Source organism: Lotus japonicus, chromosome 3 (assembly GCF_012489685.1).
Source record: "Lotus japonicus ecotype B-129 chromosome 3, LjGifu_v1.2".
Classification (NCBI taxonomy): domain Eukaryota; kingdom Viridiplantae; phylum Streptophyta; class Magnoliopsida; order Fabales; family Fabaceae; genus Lotus; species Lotus japonicus.
Genome location: NC_080043.1, coordinates 34,124,727 through 34,144,751, shown reverse-complemented (window position 1 = coordinate 34,144,751; position 20,025 = coordinate 34,124,727). Strand labels below are relative to the sequence as shown.

The window sequence follows — 20,025 nt, the reverse complement described above, 5'->3', positions numbered from 1 at the left end:
CCATGAGAAGAGCAATAGTCAGATCACTTGAATATGAGGGAGGTTAAAGAGTTAGTTTTACCATGGTAACTGTTTTAGTTAGGGACCAGTTAGCAAATATATAAACTTTTTTTTTCTAAAACAATATTATTTAAAAATCATTTCAGGATAATTGGAAAAAACGCCTCATTTAATACATGTTATGTTGCTACTGGTCCAACTAGGCGGAGGCACCATACCTACATCTGAGAGGAGACACCACAGCATGCACCAAATCCTATTGGTTCCCAATCAATGCTTCCCTTTTCTGCCCTCCTTATCTTCGGTAACCTCACAATTTGGCTCCCATTTTCCCAGCATTCCCATCTCTGGCAACGGTTCCAACACTGCTAACCAAACCAGCCAAGATAGCAACGCACACACTGAAACAAGGCCCTATCTAACCAGAGCTAAAAGAGCGCTGCTACTAGGTAAGCTTCTGGGGTAAATTTTGCGGGTTTCGATAGCCAAGCGGTGAAGGAATGGAAGAGGAGTTGTGTCTAATGTGCTTGCCTCACTTATAATAATAGAAAAAATTAATATATATATATATATATATTTTAAGTTTAATCATTTGTCGTTATTTAATTTATATCAAAGTTTCCCAAACATAATATAGGTATACGGTTTATCCTGCTCTGGTCCTATTAGGGTCTTATACATAATGCAACTCTTTTATCTACCTACCTTTTTTTTTAAATGCTTTTATCTACCTACCTTATTTGAAAATAAGTGTTATTATTCTAATTTGAAAACAAATCGAAAGAATATCTTATTTTGAAAACTGAATTGCATTAATCAAAGAGGAGGAACACACAGGAAGCAAAATCTTAACTAGATATCTTCTGTTAATAACTTCTTTTTTTTTATATTTATCTTCTGTTATTGTTAATTGCAACAACTCTAGATCTGAAAAATAATAATTTTTTTAAAGAAAAAAAATATATTAGAAAGAGCCACGCCAATTTTGGTTTGTGCTTCTGCATGTGTATGTCATGGCATCCCAATCGCAGCCACAAGAGACAAAAACCCTTCCCATCAAAATCTTGTTCGACAAACAAACCAACAAAGTTGTCGCAGTTGAAGCAACCAACGACTTCGTCGACACGCTCTTCAGTTTTCTGTCCCTTCCACTCGGCACCATCACTCGCCTTGTCGCCGCCACAACCACCACCACAGCCACCTCGAGCAGCGACGGCAACAACGATCAACAGCCCCCAGAACCACCGTTCCTTAACAGCATCAACAATCTCTACCAAAGCGTCCAGAATCTCTCCCCTAACGATGTATGGAACCCTGTCTGCAAGCAGATGCTGCTGCGTCCCCGGAACCCCTGTGAAGCGCTTTGCTCGAAGCTGGTTTTGAATGTTGATGACACAGAACCCGCAACAAAGGTTTATGTGTGCGCTTCCTGTGACAAGTTTACTACTTTTCCTAATCTGGTTTGTACCTGTGGAAAACCCGTTAGAGAACCCAAGAATTTGGATTCCGAGGGTAGCGTGGAAGTCAAAGGTGGAGTGTTTGTGAAAGGGACTGAGTCATCTTTTCTGGTCTTTGATGATTTGAAGATTGTGCCTAGTTCTTTTGTGAGCTTCATGCCGCTGCTGGTGCAAATGGGGTATTCAGACTTGACTCAACTAGAGGAAATCACACAGAATATTGGCATGCAAGAGGTAATTGTATGGTGTGTATGTCTTGTTAGAATTTTGGGTCACAAATATAACTTTTAATTGTGTTAGGGCCATTATTTAATTAGCCAAACTAAAGTGGTCTATTTAATATTGATCTTATGGCTAAGGGCATATGTGTTATGAAAAGGTATTGTGCAGATACCATAAGGCAATATTCTAATTTGATGAGGGGCCAAATTAGAAATATTGAAAACAGAATTGTAACTGATGCAGTTACTTATAGGGTTATGGTCCCCAATTGTAGACACAACGTAACAACGTAAAAAAAAGTTTCTCCTTATCCCCATCAGAGGAGAACATTAGGAAACCCTAAGGGTGATCTACAATTGGAAGATCACAACCCCAGATCCTTTAGCGATTCTCATGGCTCATTCAGGTACGCTTCCGCTCTAGATCTTCATCATGTTTTTCGGGTATGGGTTAATCAAGTGTGATTTAGGATTATGCTTCTATTTTCTATATGAGTAGAAAAGCATGTGGTTAGGAACAAATCCTTATTTGTAAGAAAACTACAAGTGGTATCAGAGCCACCCATGCCTGATTCATGTATGATTTTGGTAATTTTTTTAAGATTAGGGTTTCAATTTTGTGATATTGGGAATTATGTTCATCGAACAGTTTCATGAGAAAATATGTTTCCGCTATTTATTGTGTTATGTGATAGTGTGGTTTTTTTTTATTTTAACACCGGTGGCGGTGATTAATTTTTTTTGGTGCTGTGATGGTGTTGCTTTTATTGGGGATTTGCTGCACTATTTTCATTTCACATGTCTACCACGCTTGCACTCCATGTGTGAATTCAGTCAAAGAAACTATATAGACTTGATTCAGTTTTATAATTGCATTCATTCAACAGTTTCGTCTTTTATATATATATGAAACGTGAATATCAAAAACAGCATGGATATTGATTTATTTGCAAAGCACGTGAATATCAAAATTGCATTCAGTTTTGTTTGCAATATGGATATATTGATTGTGAATCAATTTATGTTTTCTGGGTTCACGTGAATCATGAATTCTTTTTTTCATATATGTAAGTTTTTGAATTTGACATGTTAAAAGAGATTATATAATTGTGAACCATGCTTCTGTTTCAATTCGTTGATAATTCGGCTATGGGTATATGGAAAATTATTAGTGTGCGTTCAAATTTTGGCTATGATTTGTATTTTTTTATACAATTGTTTAATATTTTAAATGAGTCAATTAAAATAAGAAAGTCACAAAAGTGACCTCTTTTTATGGAGATTGCTCATAAGAAATATTAAAAGTTTGTGCGTGTGTATGTTTATCCATGCGAGTATTAATGGACCCCAAAGGAAAAGTTAATGCTTGGCCGGATTTCATACACACCTGTGATGATAAACATGTGATAATTTTAAGGGTTTACATGTGAATGATAAATCAATCCAAAGAAGGTTTGTTATTTGACATGATTTATTATCAATGTTTGATCATTACAACAAGAGTACCACTAGCAATTAGTATTACTGTCAAAAGACATGATATTGATGGTGCACTAGGTATCTTGAGATGGGTTATGTCATTATTTGAACATACAAATGATTTGGTTTTTCTAGTTTATAATGTGAGTATATTTATAGTATCTATTTTGTTCTACATTCAGCTACTATTGGTTCGATATCTGCTAATCTAAATTCGGTTCTGGTCCTTAATGGAATAAATTTTAAGGACTGGAAAGAGAACATGGAAATTGTTCTTGGCTGCATGGATCTTGACCTTGCATTAAGGGGGGCCTAACCCGCTTCTCTTACGGAATCTAGTACCTCTGAACAGAGGAAAGATTATGAGAAGTGGGATCGCTCCAATCGCATGAGTCTCATGATCATTAAGCGCATCATTCCTGAGGTCTTTAGGGGTACTATCTTGGAAGAGATAAAAGGTGCCAAAGATTTCCTTGCTGAAATTGAAAAGCGCTTCGCAAAAAAGCGATAAGGCGGAAACAAGTACTCTTCTTCATAACTTGATTTCCATGAAATATCAGGGCAAAGGAAATATAAGGAATACATTATGGGCATGTCAAATATTGCTTCAAAACTTAAGGCGCTAAACTTGAGCTGTCGGATGACTTGCTCATTCATTTAGTATTTGCTTTCTCTTCCTGCACAATTCAGTCAGTTTAAGATATCTTATAACTGTCAAAAGGAGAAATGATCTCTTAACGAGTTCATTTCATTTTGTGTGCAAGAAGAGGAAAGGTTGAAGCAAGAAAAGAAAGTGCTAATTTTGTTAGCACCTCTAAAGACAAGGGCAAAAGAAAGAAAACTGTTGAGCCCAAGAATGAAGCTGCAAATGCTCCAGCACAAAAGAAACAGAATGAGGATGATAACTGTTTCTTTTGCAATGTGTCTGGGCATGTGAAAAAGAAATGTCCTAAATATCACGCTTGGCGTGTAAGGAAAGGTACATTTATGAGGTCAATTTAGCTTCAGTACCTAGAAACACTTGGTGGTTAGACTCCGGTGCAACTACTAACATCAGTGTTTCAAGGCTGGACTACCTGAACTACCGAAAGCCAAATGATGTTGAAAGATACATTTATGTTGGAGATGGCAAGTCGGTGGATGTGGCAGCTACAAGGCATTTTAGATTATTATTGTGTACTGGATTTTATTTGGATTTGAAAGATACTTTTGTGGTTCCGTCATTTAGATGGAATTTGGTTTCAGTTTCTTATATGGACAAATATGGTTATTTATGTTCATTTGGAAATAATAAATTCAAGTTGTCTTTTAACTCAAATGTTGTTGGAACCGGTCCACTTATGGGATATGATAATCTATATTTGTTGATACTGTAGCTACTATAGTGAATCTCTGAATGTGGAATCGTCCCACAGTACACCATGCCAGGGTCACCTAGCATGAATGGTGTGGCTAAAAGACGAAACCGGACTCTTAAGGATATGGTAAGGAGTATGATTTGTCATCCTACCTTGCCAGAGTCACTTTGGGGAGAGGCACTAAAGACTGCAGCTTACATTCTAAATAGAGTGCCAACCAAGGCAGCTGCCAAAACACCTTATGAGTTTTGGACTGGGCGAAAGCCTAGTTTGAAACATTTTCATGTATGGGGATGTCCAGCTGAGGCAAGGCCTTATAGGCCAAATGAAAAGAAATTGGACTCCCGAACAGTGAGCAGCTACTTTATTGGTTATTCTGAAAGATCCAGGGGCTATAAATTTTATGATCCCAAATTAAAGACAATTTTTGAGACGGGAACAACCACGTTCTTTGAGGATATAGAGTTTGGAGGGGAGAATAAGATTAGAGACTTTGTTTTAGAGGAAGAGTCGGTAACAATTCCAAAACCGATTCATACAGTTGCTTTTGATGAAGCAAGTACGGAACCTCTACAAGACATTGTTGTTGAATCTCCTCCTACTCAAGGTGATATGGTGGTTCATGAAGAACAAACTCAAGATCCTCAAGAACAAGTGTTACAAGAACCAATACCTTTGCGGAGATCCACTAGAGAAAGGAGAAATGCTATTCCAGATGATTACATAGTCTTTCTCCAAGAACATGAGGAAAATAATGGTATGATGGAAGTTGATCCAATCAACTTCCAGCAAGCCATGCAGGATTCCAACTCTAAAAAGTGGATTGAAGCAATGAAGGAAGAGTATAAGTCCATGCAAGACAATAAGGTTTGGGAACTTGTCCCATTACCAGAAGGTGTGAAACCCATTGGTTGCAAATGGATATTTAAGACCAAGCGGGATTCTAATGGTAATGTGGAGAGGTATAAGGCTCGTCTTGTGGCTAAGGGTTATACTCAAAAGGAAGGGATTGACTTTAAAGAGACTTTCTCTCCGGTTTCATTGAAAGACTCTTTTAGGACAATCATGGCTCTTGTTGCACATTATGATTTGAAACTTCATCAAATGGATGTCAAGACAGCGTTTCTCAATGGAAACATTGATGAGACAATCTATATGGTGCAACCAGAAAACTTTGTGTCAGGAGACCCAAAGAATATGGCTTGCAAATTGACAAAATCCATTTATGGACTAAAGCAGGCATCTCGTCAGTGGTACCACAAATTTCATGAAGTAATTCTCTCATTTGGTTTCGAGGTGAATGTTGTTGAGGATTGTGTGTATCACAAATTCAGTGGGAGCAAGTATATTTTCCCGGTTCTGTATGTTGATGACATACTGCTTGCCATTAATGATATAGGCATGTTGCACGAAACCAAGAGATTTCTATCAAGAAAATTTGAAATGAAAGATCTTGGTGACGCTTCCTTTGTTTTAGGAATTCAGATACACCGAGACCGATCTCGGGGTATTCTGGGATTGTCACAAAGGAACTATATCGAAAAGGTACTTAAAATGTTTGGCATGCAGAATTGTACATCAGGGGATACTCCAGTTGCTAAGGGAGACAAATTTAGTCTCAGTCAATGCCCAAAAGGAAACTTATAAATTCAGGAAATGCAAAAGATTCCTTATGCATCAGCTGTAGGGAGTCCTATGTATGCCCAAGTTTGTACGCGTCCAGATATGTTGGGATGTTAGGCAGATATTTGAGCAATCCAGGAATGGATCATTGGAAAGCAGCCAAAAGAGTTATGAGGTATTTACAGAGAACAAAAGATTATATGCTCACATATAGGAAGTCAGACCAATTAGAGATCATTGGATATTCTGACTGGTTTTATGGGATGCCATGATAGTAAAAGATCCACTTCGGGCTATATTTTCATGTTGACTGGTGGTGCAGTTTCTTGGCGTAGTACCAAGCAAACTCTTATTGCTTCATCCACCATGGCAGCTGAATTTGTAGCATTTTTGGGGCATCTAACCATGGGATTTGGTTGATGAATTTTGTCACTGGGCTGCGAATTGTGGAAGGAATTGAAAGACCGCTTAAGTTATACTGTGACAATAAATCAACCATCCTATTTTCAACAATAATAGGAGCTCGACCAAGTCAAAACATATTGACATCAAGTTCCTAGTTGTTAAGGAAAGGGTACAAAGTTGACAGATTTCTATAGAACACATAGGGACAAACTCCATGATAGCGGATCCTCTTACAAAAGGTCTACCGCATAAGGTCTTTCATGAGCACACTGCTCACATGGGTGTTTTTCCGTGTGAGGAATGCTTAGTTTAGTGGGAGTTAGTCATTTATAAATTTTGTGTTCTATGTTTGGTATTATGCATGCATACTCTAGTATTTGGATTTTTTTGGTTAATTATAAAGTTTGGTATTCTGTCATTTATGCTTTGTACAATAAGGTTATTGGATGATCTCACTAAAGTAAAGTAGGACTAGTTGAAAATTGACAAGTACAGGCCACCTTCTTGTGATTTTCATGCTGCACATTTCATAATGAATCTATGTCATTTAGTTATGTCAGTACTAGTAATCATTGATGGGTTTAGTTATGATTGATATAACGAAAATCGCTTTGGTTCTATGTACTGGCATGACTAATGGACGAGATTATTTGGATATGCTTAAGGTATATAATGGCAAATTTTTGAGCTCATAAAGTCTAACACGTGTGTAAAGTTACATATGTGACCAGTGGGAGATTGTTAGAATTTTGGGTCACAAATATAACTTTTAATTGTGTTAGGGCCATTATTTAATTAGCCAAACTAAAGTGGTCTATTTAATATTGATCTTATGGCTAAGGGCATATGTGTTATGAAAAGGTATTGTGCAGATACCATAAGGCAATATTCTAATTTGATGAGGGGCCAAATTAGAAATATTGAAAACAGAATTGTAACTGATGCAGTTACTTATAGGGTTATGGTCCCCAATTGTAGACACAACGTAACAACGTAAAAAAAAGTTTCTCCTCATCCCCATCAGAGGAGAACATTAGGAAACCCTAAGGGTGATCTACAATTGGAAGATCACAACCCCAGATCCTTCAGCGATTCTCATGGCTCATTCAGGTACGCTTCCGCTCTAGATCTTCATCATGTTTTTCGGGTATGGGTTAATCAAGTGTGATTTAGGATTATGCTTCTATTTTCTATATGAGTAGAAAAGCATGTGGTTAGGAACAAATCCTTATTTGTAAGAAACCTACATGTCTTACAATTCCCATGCCCCCGTAACATCAATTTTGATATACTTTTTGTACTTGCATTGGACCTTTAGAACATTGATGAACCTTCACTCTATAACTTCAAGATTACATAGGATATGTTTAGGGACATGAAAAGTTTTGCAATTTAGGTTAGGCCTAACTTTACCCCAATTTCTAGAGTAGTTGTATTTGATAATAGAACTGTTAGGGACATGGGAATGCCCTTGCATTTTTTTGGGGTGAAGATTTCTCTAGTTCGAGCACTTAAGCAACCGTTGCTTATTTTAGAGTATCATTGGAGCAGCATGACATGTTTAAGCAACGGTAGCAACGGTTGCTTATCCTCTTTCTTCTTGCCTTTTGATTAAAAAATTATATTTTCTCTTTCATTCACAAACTTAAATAGTGTTATGACCTTGAAATAATATAAATATATGAGACATAGTTAACCGTGGTTGGAGCGAATTATGCTTCAGTTTCTTAAATCCGATGTGACAGTTTGTGCCCACCAGAATAATGTTTAAGTAACCCAACTAGCAACTTTGCATTTTTTGCACCGGAGATGCTCTTAAAGGAATGAGGGTAAAAGAAAATATGGTTTTCATTGATGAATGAAACTCAGCATAAACAAAGAGAAAGATGTCTCCTCCAAGGGTTTTCCCTTACAACTGAGTCATGGCTCTGATTACTTGATGCTAAAAAGAATGAATGAGGCCTCTGCCCTTAATGAAGTAACTTCTGTAATTGTTTTTAACTTCTACAATCATCTAACAAATTAGTTTAACTTATATCCGCTTTAGCTAACTAACTTCTCTGACTGGACCCTTCACTTTTATCCTTACCATATGACCTCCATGATCGAGTCATTGACTGCTCAACAGATCAGTTATTGCCGCCCCCATTATTCTCATACAAAATTGAATTTCGACACAAGTAGCTCTCTCTGCCTAAGCATTGCTCAGTTCTCTGCATAAATTGGTTCTAAACTTCTTGATGTCCTATAAACGAGACTGGCGAATATCAATATATATAGTTAGTACTTAGTAGGCACAATCTTGGTTAGTTCTTGATATTAAGATGGATTACTTCGTGAGTCTTTGTTGTACTATTATTGTTTGGTTTTAACATCTTGTATATCATGTGATTTCATCTTATCAGTGAAATTCTAAAAAAACAGAAAAATAACAAAAATGGAGAGTTATACGTGTGTGGTTTGTTTGTTATCTTGACTAAAAGTTCCCATCTGTCCTTTTGATGTTTAGATATTGAAGATCCTCATGTACACCTTAACCTCTCGTGAGCCTCTGACAAATGCAATTTTGGGAAGTGACTCCAAGAAGAAAGACAACCCTCAAAACCTGTTTGCATCAGCAGTTAGGGCAAGGGCTAACATTGGTGACAGTAAAATGGATGTTAAGGTAGTGCGAAGTAAATCTCAGAACAAGATAATCTTTGCTGAAGCCAATGCAGATTTTGTTGACTTCATTTTTAGCCTCCTTACCATACCATTGGGGTCCATTGTAAAGCTTTTGGGTGGTGAGTGGTCAATCTTTTGTTGGATGTGTTGATAATTTGTATAAGAGCGTGGAGAGCTTGGACTCTTCATGGTGTACAGACTCGTGCTCTTTGTTACTCAATCCTGGATTGGCACCGCAGTTTGGTTGTCCAAGTCAGCCCCTCAACATTCCAGATGTAGAAGTAGAACCCCCTGGCTATTATTATGGTAATGGTACATTTGAAGCAAGGAATGTTTGTAATTCTTTTTTAAAATATTATCAATCAGAACAAGTAGCCATAGAGGTAAAGAGCGGAGTTATTTCTAAGTCCAAGGGATTAGTTTCAAATCTAAGAACCTTAACCGCATTGGACCCAAGATCCCCTAGCAGATTGAAAGAAGGTAGTGTAGGATTTGTGAGGAGACCTGCAATATATGGTGTAGGAGATGATCTAAAAGTGAAACTGCTGTCTGCTATTTCTTGCATTTCATATTTGAAAGAATTAAGCCTTCCCCTTGATGATATTGAAGTGAAGGTGGTACGCATTGGGGAGGCAGAGGTAAGGTGACTGACTGTTATTACTACATTTATAATTCTTTTTCTTGTTTATAACATTTTGATCTTTCTTTCTTTTCTCTCCCCTCCCTTGTGGTGCAGGCCTTGAGCCTCCTTGGAGCTTCCTTGACATCGAAGTCTACCTTGACTAGTGGACTGGAGGACTTTTTGGATGTGCCAAAACAAGGACCAACATTGACATCAAAGGTCACACAAACTAGTCAGTTAGAGGATCTTTCAATGGAGGAGCCTAAACCAGAAGCCGGCGGCTATATTTGGATTAATGGCATGCAGGTGATGGAATGGATCGAGAGGGGCATGTAATGGAATCACATTATATCTACTTATTTGTTAAAAAATTATGCAACGGAATGGAACAAAATGAAAAGAACATGATGGAATCCATTCCGTCGCACTGCATTGTATAGTATCTACGTATTTTTATTTCCTCCCAATTTCGGATGATTGAATCAACATTAAGTTTATTTTTATAATTATGAAATTACTTCTTTATCCTTGTTTTTTAATCTTTCACAAAAGATATTATCGTGAGAACTTTAAAGACAAGGGTAATAAAGGAATACCAAAGTTATAATTTATTTCGTTCCGTTCCTTCTCTGGCACAAGATGTTTTCTTGAATGGTCTTCACCCAATCTGACAAAATGCTGCCTTGTGATGTGATTTTTAATCGTAATCTACAAGAGGGAGAAGAACTTTGGAACTAAAAGAAGAAACTACGGAGTGCTTCAGGAAACTAGAACACAAATGTTGTTTCATAAATCATCACATATACTATAGGTATCTCCATTTGAAACTACTGGCTTTCCCTAATTTTCATATGCAAAAACATATTACGCTCTTTCAGGAACAGATTAATTTCAGAACAAATTCAATGTACGAACCTACATAAAAACAAGGGGGTTTTCCAACTATTTCGGGTCAATTTCATCAATCTTTGATCACTCTTCCATAGTCTACCAATTTTGTAAGCTCATAAAAACTTTAGTAAGATCTTTAAATTTGATTACTCTTATATTGTTCCAGAGGATGCTTGATCTCACCCATTTTAACAAATTCAGGCCACGTCACATGCATTATGCTCTATGAAGGGCTGAAGCTGAACCCTTGCAGCATGTAATGTTGCTTAAATTGACAAAACTGAAAAATTATGTTTTCTCAAACTTGACAGCAAGAGCCTCAGAAGTACAAAAGGCAACTAGTTCAATCCAATACAGACATGCAATGCATACTTAACAATTAGTGAAAAAACTTAAGCAAATTGAATAACATGTTATTGACTGCTGGTAAGGAAGGCGTAATCTGCGTCCCGAGGACTAGATACAAAACAAAATATATTGTTCTAAACCTCAGGATGCAGATTACGTGATCCTGACCCAACACTGATTCTTCCATGAGGGATTGAACCAATGGAAGTGACAGATGAAAATTAAATGAACAAATAGTCTGTAAGAAGAGTACTTGTAGTTGTAGTCAGTAGGAATGAGGCTGATGGTCATTACTTGGTTTATATTTATAGTCTCTTAAAGACTTAAAAGTTAGTAATATTCTGGTAGAAGTGATATGATATGTTGGGTCCATCTGATACCTGTTCTTACCCCAATCATGAAGTTGGACTCTCCCTTTCAGCAGAAATGATGTTCTTTCAAAATTTACATGTTCCTTTGATGAAATGTTCCTTGCAGGTTATATAAATTGGTATGGAATACCAAGTATATGTTTGAAGCTATTAGCCTATTACTTTAGTGTAAGAATCTTCAGCATTAAATTTGAAATGTAACTCTAAATCATAATGTAGAACTTGCGTGCTTTCAGTACTCACATTCTAGGACAGAACCAGAAATAAGTAAGGGGTGAAAGTTAACACAATAAGCAAAATTAGTAATCACTGGTAGTTAGTCCAAGTGGTAAGAGTTAGGGGACATAAGGGTTGGGGAGGGGAAGGTCCAGGGTTCTAATCCTGAAAGAGAAATTTGAAGGGATTTTCTAACTTACTAACAACTAACCACTAACATTTGCTTATAAAAAAAAAAAAAAAAACTAGTTGAAAGATGCAGTTTAAAAATTTTCAAAAGGGCGTACTATTCTATTAAGGAAAAAGTTTCTTTTAGTGGCGACCACCCTATTTTACCCCTAGTTGGGTCCATCCCTGCACACAGTAGATGATGATGAACTGAAAAGAAAGGAAGCCCCCACTGTCTTTTAGCAGTAGCATACATTCTATTCCTTTGGCAGTTTAGCCATTCAAAAAAGCTCCTAATTGTCCCTTTTTCACTTGTATGTGAATCTTAAAGATATGTATTATCTGAGTCATGAACCCCTTGCTTAAATTCATTTTATTAGGGGCTCTAATACCATCATGAATTGAGCTAGTGTGTAACTCTACCCTAAAAGCTTACTCATGAAAAGAAAATTGTCTCAGCCTTTGTAAGTTCTACTCTTGCATTGAAAATTGTCTCTTTTATGTGGGATCTCAACATACCTCTTCACGCTCGGGCCTGAATGTTTGGATCATTGTTAAATTGCACAGGAAATCCATACTGGGCCAGGTTAATTTTTGGATAGCTATGGGTGGCCAAATATTAAATCTAGAATAAGAATAGACTCTAAAACCATGTCATGAACTATTCTTTGTCAAAAAAAAAACTAACTATTCTGAAAGTTTAAGCTATTAAGTGAGGACATGTCATTAATGATTATATTAAATTTCTAACTAATTAATATATTCATTCATTGAACTAATGCGTTCGATCAAGTAAAAATCATTGGTAGTAAAATTTCACAATGTATTCTAGATCTTAAGTGAAGTCATTACAATCTAGCTATCTGTTGTATCCTATAATCTGATTTTCTTTTAAAAACACCCCTCCTGAAGTTGTGTAAGGAAATCCAGTATTGAGAAGCTGAAATAGAGGCATTATAGTATGAAAAGTTCTCATGTACATTTATGTGCTTGGTGTATATACGTGTTCGGTATATGATCAAAGATAGCCTATGCTTCTGTAAGTTGTTCCCAAAGGTCCACATCACCTTTATCAGGATGACATAAACATGAAGCATACATATTATAAAAGGAGAAGCAAATTGCTCAGGTGGCAGAAAATAGTTTTCCTCATATCATTTATTTCATGCATGCACTTTCGGTTTCTTACATAGGAATAAATGCCACAAATGACAAATTTGTAGCTTCCTTGCAAGTGGCAAGATTTCCAATAATGCAACATTCATATAATATATATCAGCTGCAGAATTAAGCCAGTACATCTCTTTTGTAGCCCATGTCCTGTACTTAAGGACCATAGGAATGTTATTCTTAAAGTTGATTTGAATTGAAAGGTATAGAATCCCAATTTGATAAGAATAACAATGATATTGAGCATAAAACATGGTTGGTATGCAGGTTACAGGACCATTCTCTGCCAATTACAGGTGTCCATAAAAAGAAATGAAGTTCCCAGCGCCGGTGTCATCACTTTATTGAATATATACTGCATTGAAGGATCTAGAAGTTTTACCTTGTAGGGGAAATATATGTGATTTTTTTGTCAAAATACAAATTTTTGTTGTCAAAAGGAGGGGTAAAAGGCCTAGAAACAAAAACACCAAATTTTTTTCGTACATAACAAAAACTCTAAATTAAGACCGTACTCGTGAAAGAAACTCTCTTCCCTACAATCATGAGGAGGAGGATCATCTAATACATATCGAACTCTTGAGATTTTTGAATTAACCAGTCAAGCTACTCTACTAGGTCCTCTTGTAACTTGATAACACTGGATTATGATCTTCTCTTGTGAAATTTTTCATGTTTCCCATGTTAAAGTTTGTATCTCTTCATAAAATTTATGAAAATGTTGTGGGGGAAATTTCCCCCTTCGATATGAAGGAAAGAAGAAAGGGAAAAAAGGTTGGCGACTTGGGTTTATGTTTTGGGTGCCCACTAGGGTGGGCAACTCTTTTTTTGTCCACCAGTGCTCCATCATTAATCACCATTAGATCAAGGTTTTAGCGAGTTCGAGAATGAAGGTGCGAGGAAGAGAACAAGGGTTGGGGTGAGAGGGAGAAGGAGAGAAGGGGAAAAGTATAAAAAAACCCTGAGTGTAAAGTCTAAAATGTCCATGGAGCACCGGTGGACCCAAAAAAAAAAGTTATCCACCCTAGTGGACACCTATGTTTTGAATCATGGTGTTGTGGCTTTTAGGCAAAAAACTTAAGGAAGTGATAAAAGGATTTGAATAGCTAATAGACAACACACAATAGAAAACAAAATAAAAGAGTGCAAGGTTCAACTTTACTGATAAATAAATGGTAGTGTGGGGCTATATTTATTACATGGGGGCAACATATAACCCACAATCTTCATAATCAAGTATATTATTGTTGTTTTTGTTAAAAAAAAAGTATATTGTTGTTGAATTTTTGGAAAGTTAAGTGGGGGCTGATGCCCCCACCTTGGCCAAGGTGAATCTGTCTATAATTGTTCCTCTCCTGTTAAAATTAGAATATCACGATCGTTAACCATGGGCTAATGTCAAAATGCACAACTAATGTGGTTACCTTGAAGGCATATTCAAGGAAGTTTGCTTGGTGAATTACGTCAAAGGTGAGAATCTAAAGAACTAACTTAAAACCTGATTTAATGTTGATGGTTCGAGGAGTCAGAAAGCATCATAGTTCAAGCTTGAAGTCAATTCGAGCCCATGCGTATAAAACTCACATGGAAAAGTTCGAGAATACCCAAATTGGGACCGGTCCGACCGGTTCGACTATGACCGACATATGATCATCGGTCCATTGAGTTGGAGCAGACATTTTATCAAATTCGGCATGAACCGCTCAAACTCTAATTTAATGTTGAAGGTCGAGAAAGCATCATAGTTCAAGCTTCAAGTTAATTATAGGTCACGCGGATAAGACTTACATGGAGAAGTTTGAGGTGAGATGTAAGTAAATAACACAAGAAAGGAGGGTTTGAATTGTGTTCTTTTAAAACTTTGTTTTTCGAAAAGAATATATGTTTTTGAAAACTTTTTGTAAATGTTTAGTGCAGCGGAAATGTAAACAGAGTTATTAGACGATCAGCACACACAGATTTATATTGGTTCACCCTTAAACGATGGGCTACGTCTAGTACTTGGCCACCACCAAATTTTTCACTAGCAAGTATCAAGGACTTCTCCAATACAAGTATTCTCCAGGACTTCTCCTACAATCTTCACAAGATCGTTTGACTCTACAAAGATTATCTTGTTACAAGAGTGTTAGTAGAGAATTTATGGCACTGGAACTCTAAGTGTTTTGGTACAGATATGACTTTGGATCACTGAGTTCTGATTCTTAGAGAGAAATAAATGAAGAGATTCGACTCTTTAAGGATCTAGATTCTTAGAGAGTTCTGATTCTTAGGATTCTGTGAACTAGAAGAGCTTTGAATGCTTAGAAGAATGAGGGAATGAATGCTTGGTGTTCTTGTTCTTTCGATCATAACTCTTCTACTCTTCTTTCTTCAGAATCGCCTTAAATACTTGCTTGCATTTGTTGTAGCCGTTGTGACAAATCCAACTGTTGTTCTGGCTGTTGTGAGATAGATCCATCCGTTGATTCAAATGGCTTCGGTTGGTATATGCATTAAATGCATGCTATTGTTTAAGTCTGTCATTTTTCCGAAAAGATGAGGCTTGTCAGCTAGTAGGTGACAATAGACTTTGGCTACTTCTCAGAAATGAGACAATTTGGAAATTTGTTGTTGACATGTTGTACTTTTCCTCGCTAGTCAGCGTGCTTCAAGGAAAGAGAATATCTTCACGTGATCTCGTTTGAATCCGTAGCAGCTGGTTGCATTCTGACTTTATCTTTGACTCTTTGAAATTTGTCTTTAACTTTTCTGAATGACGAGCTGACATTAAACGATCAAAAGTGGATGTGGCTTAGCTTGTGTCACATGTGTGCCAGACAGTCTTGCAGATTTGAATCTTTATCTTTAGGATAGATTGACATTGAAGTCCTTTATTCATAATAGAATAAATCCTAAAATTCAAATTAATTAAGAAGCTTAGATTTCAGCGAAGTGCTTCTCTATATATACAAAAATTGTTATTGATCAAAATTAGATTTTAAAGCGATATGATGCGTTTGAACTTAACATGAGAAACACTCAAAGTCGGACCGGGCCAGCCGGTCCGACCTTGATCTGGGCATGTGATCGGTCCGATCATTAAGTTGGATCAGACATGCTATCAAACTGGTCAAACTCAGCACGAGCCAGTCAAACTCGGATAAACGTAAAGATATACTACTAAACCAATTAAGAAAATGTTTTTATATATATATATATATATATGTGTGTGTGGAGCGTATTAAGTGAGAGCAATGTTTATTATGAGAGATGAGAGCACTAAATCGTGACCATTTGATCTAACATGAGTGGTTAAGATTAAATTCTAATTAATGGTCATGTGACTTTTTAAAAAAATCATGTGACTTTATGTTTTAATATTGACCATTGATGTCAAATCAAACAGTCACAATATAATGCTCTCATCTCTCATAATAAACATTACTCTCACTTGATCGGTTGAATCAATAATCCAGTACCTTGGCCGAGTCAATCACAGAGTCGAGTTTAATAACATTGCATCTGAGCCTAAAGATGATCTTAAGATTCATGAAGATCTAAGTTATTCAGATCAATCCAATTCAAGGTTACTCAAAGTCACATTCAATTCAAAGCTTTCTTGGTCAAAGACGCGTTGCCACGTTCAAGAGTGAGTACTCACCCAAGACCAGAGGCAATTATACATGATTAGAGACACCAGTCCACCTTCTAAACTAGTTAATGGATTTGAAGACAGGACTGATGGGTTTGAGGAACTCTAGAAGGGTTCAAAGTAATAGTGCCTAAATCGAAGCTTCATAGTTAGGCTAAATGTATATCATAGATTAAACAACTTTATCTTGTTTTATTTTCATATGTAGAATTAGATAGCAATTTGTAATTCAGAATAAAGTTCGGACATATTACTACTAAACACTTAAAATGTCTAACATCTATTATTACGACAATGGCTACAAAGAGTTACTAGTAAACATAACGTCCTCCACTTTTGTGTTTGTTTTTCATTTAAGGCAATTTATTTCTTCCCTCAAATTCGCAAATTTATTCTCCAATCCTTAGTTCAATTTATTTTTTTTAACTTCAACACTCCTTGAAGTTTTGGACCCTATGAATTGACAAGTTTCTATCAATGCTCACCGGAGCATTGTTCCTTCAAATTATCTAACTTGAGTCTCTAGTAACTTTGTTTTGACAATGATATCTGTTGTTACTTTGTTGTCTTGCATTTTGTCAAAAACAACTGGTTGTCGAAGCCGATGTCGTGGCATCTGACTTTGTGTTGCTAGGACATCAATCCTCTTCTTGGAATGTATTTGTGGGCCCTTGAAGATTTGCTGCAGATACGTTTTTATAGTTACTTGAGGTTTAAGTAGCTGTACCAAAAGGGTTTTAATTGTGGGTTGTTAATTGTTGAAACAATCTTTGATTGAAGATTTGTTTCTATCTTTACTTGTGCAAAACGCAACAAGATCTTTTGGAGATTGCGTTTTGTTTGAATTGTTGTTGCAATTTGTTTCCTCAGCCCAAGCTAACCCCAGCATTTATGTTTCCGCTGCTGAAGGATATAAAAGGATAAAGACCTAAAACGTGAAGACGACGGAAGCTAATTGAGAGAGATCAAGTGTTTTAGGATTGTTCATTGTTCTTTGTCCTTGTTACTTGTGAATAAACTTTGCTCACTGATTCTATAAAGCAAAGTTGTGTTCTGTGTTGTTTGATTCTTCAAACTCTGATTGTTGATTGTGTATTACCAATCACTGTGGCAGTGATTGAGAGTAAGTGAGAGGGGCTCTCATACTTAGGTTAGGATACTAAGTAGAAATACACTGGGTAGATTAGGAAGTGAACTATGAACTGTGGTGTTCATTAGTGTCTGTAATTCCTGAATCTTGAAATAATGGATTTCCTTTCTTTTGGTGCAAACTCTCCAGACGTAGGTGAAGTTTTACCGAACTGGGTTAACAATTCTTGTGTCTTGTTTACTTATGCTTTTAAGTTATTGTTATCATTGTTAGTTGATTGTCGAATATGTTGTCCCAGCATCGCGTAGGACATCTGTTCTAAGGGAACTTGAATTTCAATATCAGTGCAGTGTTGAGAGGTTATCTCGTACTGTTGTAGCATGAGAGGAGATATGAATATATTTTTTATGGGTTGTTTGCCTTGTTCCATCCTTCTTGCTAATGGGTGCCTTGTCTATCCTTTTTAGAACAATTGGAGTTGTTATTCTATTTTGTTGTTGTGTTTGTCGTGTAGGCTGTAGACGTGTAGTATTTCATTTTGTGTTTTAGTTTGAACTTTGGTTCCTTAGTTGGGAAAGGTTATTCTCATCTTTTTTTATGAATCCAATAATAGTTCAGTTTTCGAAAAACAACATGTACGTATGAGTTCTTTCACTGATATACTTCTCAACAGTTTCTTTTTTTTCATCCAATGCATGACTTATTGTTATTATTATAAATATTATTAATATTATTATTTATTTTTACTCACTCTTAAGTTCTCAATAATAAAGATGATTTCTCATATTGTGCTTCAATTTCCTCTTAATTTGTAGCTAACAATGTCAAGAATTACGATGAGACATAAAATTTATTCTCATTGATTTAAATTTATTAGCGCTAAAATATTACTTTTGAACATAAAAAATAATTTTATTAAGTTTAAATCCAATTGCATCTTAGTAATTATAATATTAAGAATATTAAGAAAATGATGTATTTTAGGTTAAGAACTTTTCATTTTATGTCTTTTCTCCCTAGCTTCGTAATTCTGTAGGCCAAAGCTGTTAGATTTGGCATTATTCGTAGCTATGGGGCAGTTGCCCAGGCTGACCACACCAAGGTTAGTTCTAGGATAGGAAGCTCCACTCTGATTTGCCAAGCTTCCTAATCGTTGAGGCAACAATTCGTCGTTATCCTCTAGGTCCCTCTCCATGCTAGTTCCTCTACCAAAGCTCCTCCTGCCTTGCTTCCTTGAGAGAGACTAGACATGACTACGTTGACCTCTTGGGTGGTGGGCTAGATGACCCAAGGGGGGTATAGTCCCGAGCTCGTTTTTTCTGCTCTATTACCAATCTTTCCTTTTGTGTGAAAATGGTCGTGAGCGACCTTGCTTGAGTCACTCCAAGCATGGGTCCAGACCTAGGTTTGGTTGGGTCAAGGATTCCCATCACTTTTGGTCTAGTACAGTTTTCTTGATCATGCCCTATCATCCCACAATTAAAGCAGTAGTCAATGATCTTTTCATACGTGACGAAGATCCATCTCTTTGGAAGGTCACGTCTGGGGATCCACAACCCAATGAGCAGGGTTTTTTGACATGATGGTTAACTCTAACTCGATGGAAAGTTCTCACTAAGTGACCTTCAACGTATGGGTTTTCGACTTCCTTCACCTCACCTATGAGTTACCCTATCTTGACTACATTGTTCGTGGATATGGTATCCAAGAGGAGGCCATGGAGTTAGACCCAACACTGTATGTGATTGAAGTCAAGCTCTTAGGTGGAGGGTTGTGGAACCCAGGTTTGGAGGCTAAGCATATGCCTCATGACATTCCAGGGGCCTCTTCAAAGACTTTCTTAGCGGCTTCACGAGTGTTGAAGCTAAACATAATAACATTGACACCCTGATCAGATGCTTTCACTTCATTCTCCAAGCCCCAAGCCTTGGCAATAATTTCTTCCATTGTATTTTTATTCAGGGGCTTATCTGTGAGGATCTTGCCCACCAAGGTTTTCTTAGAAGTATGTAGACCCTTAATAGGGTCGGACTCTAGTTGTAGCATCATGTATTTCAACTCATTGGAGAGTTCATGAGCACCCTTGGTACTAGCTCAGGGAGAGACTTAACCGGTGAAAAGGACTATATAAAAAAACACTAATAGAGGAAGGTAGAGTTTCCTCTAGCCGTGCAACACCTAAAGGAAACAGAAGATGACCAAAAGATCTTCAAATCACCTCAACTAGCGATGGAAATAGGAACCTAGACGTTCAGACGAGCTCTTCAGTCAGCAAAATATCCTATTGTACGGAGAGAAAAGCTCCAAC

The 20,025-nt window shown here is 36.8% G+C and overlaps 1 protein-coding gene across 1 annotated transcript; it reads left to right on the top strand.

Annotated features, from left to right (window-relative positions):
- Positions 1-1,013: 1,013 nt before the first annotated feature.
- Positions 1,014-9,380, top strand: LOC130744013 (uncharacterized). Its single transcript, XM_057596210.1, has 2 exons — positions 1,014-1,691; positions 9,053-9,380. Exons 1-2 carry the CDS (start codon positions 1,014-1,016, stop codon positions 9,356-9,358), a joined length of 984 nt encoding a protein of 327 aa, XP_057452193.1. The 3' UTR covers positions 9,359-9,380.
- Positions 9,381-20,025: the final 10,645 nt, after the last annotated feature.

Bases quoted from the DNA above. Each gene is read 5' to 3' on its own strand.
- LOC130744013 (XM_057596210.1), top strand. From the start codon at position 1,014: ATGGCATCCCAATCGCAGCCACAAGAGACAAAAACCCTTCCCATCAAA. The intron at 1,692-9,052 runs GTAATTGTATGG...TTTGATGTTTAG, and splicing joins AGAATATTGGCATGCAAGAG to ATATTGAAGATCCTCATGTA.